Source organism: Gloeophyllum trabeum (genome assembly GCF_000344685.1).
Source record: "Gloeophyllum trabeum ATCC 11539 unplaced genomic scaffold GLOTRscaffold_00006, whole genome shotgun sequence".
Lineage (NCBI taxonomy): Eukaryota > Fungi > Basidiomycota > Agaricomycetes > Gloeophyllales > Gloeophyllaceae > Gloeophyllum > Gloeophyllum trabeum.
The window spans coordinates 1,154,818-1,165,423 of record NW_006920415.1 but is presented as its reverse complement, the minus strand read 5'-3'; the positions used below and the strand labels follow the sequence as shown (position 1 = coordinate 1,165,423).

The 10,606-nt window shown below is 52.8% G+C and overlaps 4 protein-coding genes and 1 non-coding gene across 5 annotated transcripts; 2 read left to right on the top strand and 3 right to left on the bottom strand.

Annotated features, from left to right (window-relative positions):
* Positions 1-451: 451 nt before the first annotated feature.
* GLOTRDRAFT_105750 (uncharacterized protein) lies at positions 452-3,461 on the top strand (the record flags this gene model as incomplete). The annotated part of the gene is made up of 5 exons (XM_007867668.1): positions 452-471; positions 2,108-2,456; positions 2,537-2,883; positions 2,968-2,995; positions 3,051-3,461. The coding sequence occupies 5 exons, from the start codon at positions 452-454 to the stop codon at positions 3,459-3,461; spliced, it is 1,155 nt and encodes a 384-aa protein (XP_007865859.1).
* Positions 3,462-3,991: 530 nt separating this feature from the next.
* Positions 3,992-5,236, bottom strand: GLOTRDRAFT_105748 (NAD P-binding protein; the record flags this gene model as incomplete). The annotated part of the gene is made up of 5 exons (XM_007867667.1): positions 3,992-4,126; positions 4,186-4,459; positions 4,518-4,717; positions 4,779-5,083; positions 5,137-5,236. 5 exons carry the CDS (start codon positions 5,234-5,236, stop codon positions 3,992-3,994), a joined length of 1,014 nt encoding a protein of 337 aa, XP_007865858.1.
* Positions 5,237-5,735: 499 nt separating this feature from the next.
* On the bottom strand, positions 5,736-5,824 carry GLOTRDRAFT_t71. The gene has a single exon. It is a non-coding gene; the product is annotated as a tRNA-Ser (tRNA).
* Positions 5,825-6,060: 236 nt separating this feature from the next.
* On the bottom strand, positions 6,061-7,803 carry GLOTRDRAFT_138595 (uncharacterized protein; the record flags this gene model as incomplete). The annotated part of the gene is made up of 1 exon (XM_007867666.1): positions 6,061-7,803. The coding sequence occupies exon 1, from the start codon at positions 7,753-7,755 to the stop codon at positions 6,061-6,063; it is 1,695 nt and encodes a 564-aa protein (XP_007865857.1). The 5' UTR covers positions 7,756-7,803.
* A 542-nt stretch (positions 7,804-8,345) lies between these two features.
* Positions 8,346-10,495, top strand: GLOTRDRAFT_105747 (iron permease; the record flags this gene model as incomplete). The annotated part of the gene is made up of 10 exons (XM_007867665.1): positions 8,346-8,531; positions 8,581-8,706; positions 8,759-8,864; positions 8,920-9,025; positions 9,076-9,155; positions 9,205-9,313; positions 9,364-9,532; positions 9,585-9,672; positions 9,729-10,093; positions 10,148-10,495. 10 exons carry the CDS (start codon positions 8,346-8,348, stop codon positions 10,493-10,495), a joined length of 1,683 nt encoding a protein of 560 aa, XP_007865856.1.
* Positions 10,496-10,606: the final 111 nt, after the last annotated feature.

Sequence of the window (10,606 nt, the reverse complement as noted above, 5' to 3'; positions counted from 1 at the left end):
TGCTTCAGTCTGAAGCCAACAAACGTGCCATGCATACATGTTCGATTGGTGTTTGATGACAGAATGGCCAGAAAGCCTTAATTTGGTATGTGTATGAAGCTGATTGGCATAACGGAATCAGAATCGGGACATCATGAGTTTCTGGTTTGGGTTGATCCAATGCACTGAGACTGCTAACATCGAGAACGGCATCGCGTAGTAGAGAGTGACTCTGGCATCTTGTTGACAGTGACAGTGATATGCTGCGAGACGTCGCACCACTGATATGTCGATGGAAGCGGGCCGTGGTAACGTAAGCTTACCTGAGTACCACTCTCCCTTCATGATCTTCTACTGACAAGACCTCGAAGCGATGGAGATCAGTTTTGCGCATGACAAGAATGTCATGAGGACAAGCAGACAAAGTGAAAACCATTACACCAATGTTACACAGGACACCCCAAGGGTACCCATGTCACAAAGTAATCGAAGGTATCCACACGCTCCTACTTTGAGTGACCCATTGGCAACGTATAAGGAGGGAGCTCGACCGCTTCACTCGATGAATATTTAGCATTTTATCTTCTGGTCACATCTATGATCTATCACTTCCTAGATTCATTCGAAGGGTCTGGCGAATGAGCAAGGAGTCATGCTCGACGACTTAATCTGCACCGTCAACAAAGAGGTTCGTGGAAGGTATCTCTCTGTTTGCATCCTCATAAAGGCAGTTGTATCCCCCTTCGGACCCCAACGGTGCTACGGGCACGCCACCAAGGCTGCGCCAAGGGGAGTGATACGGGCGGAGGTGTGTAGGGTACGCAAATTCCTGATCTTCATGTCCGTCGAAGAGTGAACTTCATGGCAGAATGTACACTGTACTACGGATGGTCCTCCAGTATGGGGTAGGTCATGGACAAGATCTCCTTGCTGTATACTATATAGAGCCCTGAAAGTGAGGTACACTGGGTGCAATTCCCATATTGAGCCACTGAGAAAGTGTGAAAGAAACCGGACAAAGGTCAAATTTTGTTCATAGTGTTGCCTTGCAAAACAAATGAAAGCTCAATGAATAGTGCTGAACAAAGAACATATCCTGTGCCACAATCAGATTTTTGCACACTCAAAAGTAGTATTATTCTAGTTCGGTTCACCAATTGTGCAATGGACAATCATGAAAAAAGTTTGACCTTTGACCCGTTAATTTCACAGTTTTCTCCATGCTCAATATGGATGATGTACCCAGTGGTAGGAGCTACTTAATAATACGCTATACCCGGCCAGCTCCCAATGTCGCAACTGGCGTACTCCAGTGTGCCTAGGAGCCAATCAGATGCGCGCAAACGCGTCTTTCCCAATTCGGTAGCAAGGTACTTAGTGACACAAAATGGGAAGTAATAAGGTTAAGCTAAAGTAAGCTACGCATCGTGCCATACGAGGTGCGTCCTAGGCCTGATCAATAGTACATGGATGGCGCTGTGGACCAAACCTGTCAGCGCAGTAGAAATGCAGGTCCTTAGTCTGCCGGAGGTGCGTCAAGTCTCCTCCCCACTTGTATCCGGCATTTATCTGCCATTAGAGACCGGCAGGGGGTTGAGTACATTTCTGACGATGCCTGGCGGTCGCCTTTCACGGACAGTCTCGCACTGCGTATTATATATGGCAGGCCGGCCCGAGCATAGATAGCTGAATGCCGTGCATGCTCTCAAAATGCACAGGCAGCAAGTAAGCAAGCTCTTCATCACCGGCGAACATTTCCAATAGGAGCCGTGCACTAATGCTCCCCTTCCTTGCACGGTTAAGTTTATTTGACGTCTCCACAGGCTCTTGGATAACCCTCACGTATAAGTGCAGAAGCCTTGGCCGATAGTTCTGGATGCTCTCCCCGCTCCCTGAAGTAACCAGCACTTCTTGAGCCCTACCACTTGAACGAGCGAACATCCCCGGCGTTGCCAAACGTACAGTAGTTCTGCGAATCCAGAGATAGACGGTACTCACCGTAACCAATTGAGTGTAGCCAATTGGATCCATAGCCCCCTCCTTGCGAGATAATGGACGGCAGTCACACCGGTACCAACAGCAGCCTTGCCAGCTACACCTCCATCATCCTCGACTCGACGCCGAGGAGGCCGTTCTCTGCTTTCTGGGATCTTTTCCTCCCAGATGTATGCCTCTCTCTCATCATCAGTCTCCGTCCAAAGACCTCCATCAAGCTCGCATGCTTCATCGCATACTGCGTTGTCCTCTTTTCCGGTTTCAAACTCACCACGGGGGACCCCCTCCATAACTACTCCATGGGCTCTGCCATAACCAGCCACATCGCCACGGCCATCCATTTCGTCTGGCTGACAGACCCCGTTCGCGACTTCCGGCACGAGAAGGACACCGTCGACCCGGCGTCGCTCCCCATCCTGCAGCGGTGGTGGTGGATGCTCTGCGCCGTCCACTGCCCTCGAGGCGTCGGCTGGAACTACCAGGTCAATCATCCTTTCCCGTGTGTCGCGCGAACACGTCCCCCCCTCCTTCGTAATCACACTGACAGCGCCCTCTTTCACAGGTTGCCAACGTCCCCACTCCCCCGACCAAACCGCGCTGGCAATTTGTCCTGCGCCAGCTCCGCCGCACGGCTTGGTTCTTCCTCCTCGTGGACCTCGCGCAGACCTACGTCAAGTCCAACCCATACTACACCGACCCCACGCCGTACACATCCCCGTTCACATCGCAGGGGTATACGGGCCGTGTCGTGAACATCGTCGCTTGGATGACGCTCCCGTACGGGACCATGAACATGAACTACGCCGCGCTGTCCGCGGTGTGCGTCGCTTTGGGCTTATCGGAGCCCAGGTACTGGCCGGACCTGTTCGGCGCGTGGAGCGACTCGTACACAGTGAGACGATTCTGGGGGTGAGGCAGTCCCTATTTTCATATGAATGTATGATATCACATACTTACGTTGTCCCTTCCCCGAAATAACCTCCGTCGGTCCAGGCGTACCTGGCATCAACTCATGCGTCGCGTCAGTTCCTTCAGTCCCATTGACCGCATCGCATTGACCAACGCGGGTTTAACAGTACATCTCCTCCATCGGGAAATTCTTCGTATATCTCTTCGGCTTCAAAAAGGGCACGAACGGCTCCTCCTATACCCAGCTCTACGTTGGCTTTACGGTCTCCGGGCTCGTGCACATGGGCGGGGACACTATGGTGGGCAAGGAGTACCTCGGCGCGTCCTTCCACTTCTTTATCGCGCAGGCGATGGCAATCACGGCCGAGGACGCCGTGATCGCCACGGCAAGGAGAGCGGCGCTGGACAGATTCTTCCCGCAGTCCGTGGCCAGGCTCATAGGGTATGCATGGACCTTCCTGTGGTTCAGTCTCTCGACGGCTTGGTACATCCAGTGGGCCGTCGACGCTGGCATGGCCAAGTCTGCGCAGCCGCTGAAGTTCTCAGCAATCCAGACCGCGCTCCGTGCCTTATCATAGAGTATGGGCGTAAAGTCTGAGTTCTCTTGGTGAGGATCAGCTATCGCGGAATGCTCATCATATAGAATGCAACATCAAGTAATTCACGAACCTGATGACCATTCACTTCCTAATTGGCAGTTTCTGCCAAATGGTGTCTTAGAGGCACCGAACCGAGTCGATTTTGCGGCTGAGAAGACAAGGCTCTCTTCCCAACCGAAGTATCTGCGAATATCTGAATCGTGTCTGTCGGTACCGGACAAGAAATAAGATAGTAGCAAATTTGAGTCTGAGAACCCTCAGACTTGGAATCGTACCTGTCCGTCCTGGTCATGTATAATGACGCAGCAGCAAAGGTTTTTCACGTTGCTCGAGTAGGTGGGACTCGCTGCAGTGCAAACGACTCTGCATGGGTGTTCTGTCGCAGCAGCGACAAGTCTCGAGAGCTCACGTTGAGCTCACGCAGAGAGAAGTGAGAATGCATCTCCGATTGATCATCCACGGAATTATAGCGTACACAGTGTCTGACTTCTAATACGTCCTCTCATTGTTTATCTCAGTTCCTCCCCGAGGATCTCTCTAGTCAAGCTCGCGCACAACTCCCAATAGTTATCAGCAATACTCTCCTGCTTGGCCGTATCCGACTCCGTATGCGGCTTGCCCCTAGGCTCCGAGTAATAATTAGCCTGCCGATCCGAGCCATGTCAGCGCAGTCCAGGCACACCACCAGCCTTCACCAACATACCTGATACTCCGTCCAGTTATCTGCGTTGATCTCTGTAGTTGTAGCTGCCCAGAGGGACGCCTCGGCACCTTCCTGCGCATTCTTCCCGACGAGACGCATGAAGTTATTGGCCACTTTTCCGAGGAAGCCGTACGACTCTGTTGTGGCGTCCTGAAGATCAGTGTCGACCGTACCTGGGTGGACGGCAGTGACGACGATCTTAGTATCAGGCTTGATCTTGCGCTTCGCTAAACCCTTTGCGTTGTAGATCATACCGAGCTTGGAGCGACCATACCTGGAGTCCATCAATCGGTATCGACGTTCAAGGGAATTGAGTAACGAAGTAGGCTTACAAGACGAACGCATCGCGATCGGGACCGTCGTTGATCTCCTCCTTCGACGCGAACTTGACGTCGCTCGGCGCTAGGCGGTGCGTCTCAGAGCTCTGGAAGACAATTCGAGCCGTGCCGGGAGGAGTCAAGCCAGAAGAGACGGTTTTCTCGATCAAGGGCAGGAGTCGCAGCGCAATGACATAGTGTGCGAGATCATTGACCTATAACGCACGCAGAAGGTCAGCAATGAGGACGAACATACACTCTGAGAAATAAACGCACAGCAAAGTGGTTACCCAGGCCGTCTTTTGTGAGACCATAGGCGCCTTGTCCGACGCCAGCATTGAGGATTAAGATGTCTAGACGCGGAAGCTCAGACGCCAAGCGCTTGGCCAACGCGTCTACACCCTTGAGGTCCCCCAGGTCCTGTCCGATCCATTCAACCGATCCAGCAGCGCCCTTCTCCTTGACGCGCTTGTTGATCTCCTCCTCGGCCTTCTTGCCGTGGTCTTCGGTGGCGGAGATGATGATTACTCGCGCGTTCTTCTGCGCGAGCTCCAGGGCGTCGTAGAACCCGATCCCGGCAGCTGTAAGATGCGTTCCGTGAAAAGACGTGCGTGCTACATACGAGAATACTTACATCCGCCAGTGACGATGGCAACGCGACCCGTCTGGTCTGGGATCTCCTCCGGCTTGAAACGGCGGCTCATCATGGTGGCGGGGTTCGTGAGTTCGACCATAGTTATCGGCTACTTGCGCTGGGCGTGGTGAGTTCGAGACTGGGATTTATGGGGACTGTTGCGCGAGGCTGGCGTCTTATATACGGCGCGGGGGTCCATTGGGTGAAAGAGGTGACATTGGTGAGGAGCGCAGTGACGACATCACGACGGTCAAGATGACGCTAGCTGACCAGAATATACGCTGAGCTTGATTCAGTGGGGAGTGCTGTGAAGAGAAATGCTGCCTTCTGAGATAGCACCGAGTGAGCTACGGACAGCGGGAGCAGATCCTTTCCGAGTCGGTCCTCGGAGGAAATGACAATGAGGTGGCTGTGCTTGTGCCTATTTCTGGTAGAGGTTACGACTGATTTGGTGCGAGTCTGGTCATGAGCGTTCCACTGTATATATTACCATGTCATCACTTGTCTATATATAAAGATACAAAACAGTAGTCACAGCAATGACGCAGCCCTCAGTACTGAAAAGAACTTGACAAGAATTAATTGCGAAAAAGACCACACGCTGACGGCAGGATTTGAACCTACGCGGGCAATGCCCAAGTGATGAGATGATTCAAGTCACTCGCCTTAACGACTCGGCCACATCAGCATTCGAGATATGGCGCTCCAGGAACCTTTGTGAATCAAATGCACCAGCGACCCTTGGGTTCGCAATATAGATGTGTCCGCTTTGATTGATACAATAATTCGTCGCCGCACGTAAATAGAGGACAGGACTGTGAAACGCACCAGGACTGATACAACATGACTAGTACAAAATCCACATAGTTGAGACCATCGTGAACCAAACGTACATCGTAACAAACATCAAGAGGTGTCGGGTCTTCAGGCCTCAGTCACCATAGCCATATTCACCAGATTGCGCCCATCCCAGTATACCTCTGGGATTCCCGACTTAAGATTAGAGATGTCCGAGATGGAGATGTATGCGCAGTTGTACAAGCATATCCTTTGCAGCTTGAGCTGTCGTCGCCATCGGTGCTCCAGCGTATAGAATAGCTTTCTCGCCGTCGAATGGCCATACTCACAAGGACCGTAGTTGATATCATTGAGTACCAGGCTGCGCAAGCGAGGCAGAAACCCGTCCTCCGCAGCACTATGGCCACGGTGCGTTCTGAATGTAAGGGCAAGGAGTAATCCACCGGGATCGGACCCACCGAAGTGCAGCATATGGACGTTTCTCAGGTGTCCGAACGCGGACCACCACGCACTCGGAAAGAGTATGCCCGAGGGCATGTGAACCCGCAGAAGCTCAAGGTCGTCGCCGAGCAGGGAGCCGACGTGGTACAGAACGGATAGCCAGGAGCCCTGTCGGAACCCCAAATCCTCTCCCCGGAGCAGCCATAAGTTGATCTTGTAGTTACCGTCGTAGAGAGCCGTCATTGAGCGACGGTCATCTGGAAGGGGGCACGTCCATCCCCTGATGACTATGTCGTCCGTATCAGCCTGGATTTCAAACGAGATCCCACGTAGGGGTGCCACAATTATCTCACTGACGATTTCGCGCATCAGGGCTTTTTGCACATGATCCGAGGGAGGTCTCGCCATCTCGACTCCAAGGGAGAATCCGCAAGACCGTGGTAGGGTCAGATGACGCAGTATGTACGCAGCAGGGGACACAGTACAGCTTAAGGTTAGGTCCTCGAGGTGGCATAAAGTGACAAGTGCCGTCTTGTCCCTCACATCGAGCGGAAGAGACCGAACATCGTCGCAGTCATTGAATGTCACAGTAAGAGATTGCAGGGAAGGGAGGCCGCGCAATGCTTTGAGGATCCACGTCACTGTGTTGAGGCCCTTGTAGTTGCAGATACCCAGGTTGAGAGTCTGCAGCATAGGCAAAGGTTCGGGCACAAAACGCGCACCGCACCTGGGGAGAGACAGACGACGCAGGCTCGTAGAGGCGATGAGAAGTAGAATCTTCAGTCCGAGGACTTCCGTTTTGAGCAGGGGTTGCACCGGCGCATACGTGAGCGACTGTAAGAGTGGTTCCGGTACGATGTAGTCCATGGACGAGAAATATTCCGTGCCTGTCTTGGAGCCACTCACTCTGATATCAACAATTCGATGGAGTTGCGCCATCGCCAGCTTAGTGGCTTCAAACACCGCCTCCTGGTCCCGAGGGGCAGCAGGGACAAACACGTCCAGTGTCAACGACAGGGACATCGACCGCTCTAGCATGAACGCGGTCGACTCCTTTGCCGAGCATGAAATCGTCGTCCAGAGGTTCCTTGTGTCAAGCACGACTTTGCGCCAGAAACGACATACGTGCGCGATGTTGATCCAGCCAGCATCTTTGGTCCAGCGATGAAGCGGATCCGCTCTGTGGACGTGAAAGAAGAATATGTTCGCAAGGATCTCCCAGGGAAGGATAGCGATGGGGATGATAGCGTTGCGATGAGTCTTTAGAGTGTGAAGCCTAGCAGAGAGGGATTCGATTTCGCGGTCCAACAACGCAGGATCGTCTGAGTTTAGAGACGGATCTCGTTCCCATGCCTGAAGAGCATTGGACCGCAGCGCCATCTAGAGCAGGGACCAACGGCTTATTCAGGGGGAGAGACACAATCGTGCGCTTCCCCTAGTTACAAAGAGGAACATGAGACGCGACCTGACTGGAACGACGCGTGTGGCGATGGACATTGTTTGCTTGCGTGTGTATTTGTGGGTCCCCTTGGCCGGATCGCGAAGGTCTACACCCTCATACATGTACCTCCGAATGCAAGGTCATGCGTCTATGAAATGGAGACAAACCCTTACATTAGGCTGACCGGAGTCGCTGTTAGCTCAATAGGTAATTAACACGACTACAGCTCAACTCGATATGGTGGCCCGCATCAGCGTCCTTACGGCCGTAGGGCAGCCTCATCATAACAACTGAATACCTCCGCTAGCCTGCATGGGATGGCTATGCAGCCCCGCATTCTCTCCAGTCACAGACTATAATTCCACGAAAAGTGATGTAGTTGGGTGGCCCTCCCGCTTCATGTAAGTCTCCCCTCTGTGAATTACAAGTCGTCCCCCCTCATGATCATATCGTTCACTTCGTAACTCCTTCTGTAGTTTTATAGGCCACGTCACCCTTTTTCACGACCGGCTGCTTGTATTCGCAGGGAATGGAGTCACACGACCAGCCTAGCGGCCCCAGTTCGCAGACGGTATCCATCTCAGAGGAGGCAAAGGCCTCCCAAGAGTCTGTGAAGGTCGAGCCCGCCCAGGATACGAAGCCCAAACGCGATTGGCGATTCTGGATGGTGTTCCTGTGTCTCACAATGGCCCAGTTCATCACAGCGTTAGAATTGGTACGCTTTCTCTGGCTCAACCGTCAATTATCCGCTGATCCGTATACAGTCCGCCGTATCGACTGCTCTGCCCAGCATCGTCGCTGCTCTGAAGGGGGATCAGTTTGTTTGGGTGGGATCTGCTTACACCCTAGCCACAACGGCCTTCGTCCCGCTAAGTGGAGGCCTCGCTGAGGTATCCCAACTCCCTTCTCTTTGTTGCGGTCAATGAACGAATATGTCCACAGACGTTCGGCCGAAAAATTACTATGTTCGGTTCGATCGTGATCTTCGCTATTGGCAGCGCTCTGTGCGGAGCCGCTACCGATATGAATTTCCTGATCGCAGGCAGAAGTCCGTGCTGCTTTTTTCGCTAGTTTGCTCTCAACGTTGATTGATCATTATATAGCTGTTCAGGGCCTGGGAGGAGGCGGGATAGCTTCGCTATGTCAGATAATCCTGTCAGACATGGTACCTCTGCGAGAAAGAGGCCTATATACCGGCCTTATTGCAATGTACGTATATCGTACTAATGATGGAGTGAAGTCGCTCAACTTTGCCTTAGGACCTTCACGATAGCGTCCGGCATTGGCCCAGTGATAGGTGGTGCCCTTGCCCAAAGCGGGCAGTGGCGGTGGCTTTTCTGTGCGTACCTTGTCACTTCACGAAAGACCCAGTAATGAAGATAAATCAGACCTCAACATTCCTATCTGTGGCCTGGCCGCTGGCTTGGTGTTGATCTTCCTGAATTTGCGAACTCCTCCCGGGACACTGTCCGAAAAGTTAGCAAAGATGGACTGGACGTAAGTGGCTGTCATTTATCATCGTGCGGCGTTGGACTGAACAACTGTAGTGGCAACGCACTTGTCATCGCGGCTACTACTTCTTGCATGATTGGTCTCACATGGGGCGGTGTCCAGTACCAGTGGTCTTCGTATCACATCTTGGTGCCGCTCATCCTGGGCCTGGCCGGACTCGCAGGTTTCCTAGTCTATGAGGCTTGTATCCCCAACAACCCTGTCGTATGTCGGCGGACTTCCTATAGTGGTATATCTACTCATGATGATGTCCCAGGTTCCCTACCACCTCCTATCCACTAGGACAGCTCTGAGTGGCCATCTCCAGACATTCCTTGTTTTTACCATCATCCAGTGCCTCCTCTGTCTGTCATTTTCATTAGAAACTCTGGACTCTTTACTAAGTAGCTTCTTCCTACAGATTATATCCCCGTATATTTCCAGGCGTGCTTTAGTGCCTCACCCGTCGCCTCCGGCGTAGACGTCTTCGGCATGGCCTTCGCCCTGTCACCGATGACACTGGTAACCGGTGTCACGATCGCCATTTCTCGTCAGTATCGTCCCCAATTATGGCTGGCGTGGGCTATGATCTTGGTTGGCACGGGGCTCTTGAGCACAATGGCATATGATACATCTCGAGCGCGGGCGATCGGCTTCCAGATCCTGACTGGTGCTTTCCTCGGCTCCGTATGCGGCGCGGTCTTCTTCCCCATACTGGCTCCCATACCAATACAGTCGAACGCCCGTGCTATCGCGCTGTACACGTTCTTCCGCAACTTTGCCAACGTAAGCGGGTCTTGTTTGTGCCCCGTCCAAGCCTGAGATCTTTTCTTGCCATAGATTATCGGTGTTACCATCGGCGGGACTATCCTCCAGAACGAGCTGGGCACGCATCTTCCAGCTGCCTTCACCGCCCGCTTTCCCGAAGGTGTCGCCTCAGCCTACTCTGCGATTCCCGTGATACCGACACTTGAAGAGCCATTAAAGACCCAAGTGCGGCAAGCCTTCGGCGAGAGTTTGAAGCCTGTGTGGCAGTTCACCATCGGCGTCAGCGGGGTAGGTCTGCTTGTAAGCTTGCTGATGAAGCATTTGCCGCTGCATACGGAAGTGGATAAGAAGTGGGGCATCGAGGATGGCAAGGAGGTCAGCGTTGTACCTTCGATGGAGAAGGAGTCTTCGGTTGCATAGACTCCACTTGCAGATATAAGGATTTATGCTGTGGAGTAATATCGTAATTTATCAGAGTCCAGGGCTCCTACGATGTAGCGATATCTTGTAGAAGACATTGCGCGACCCGCC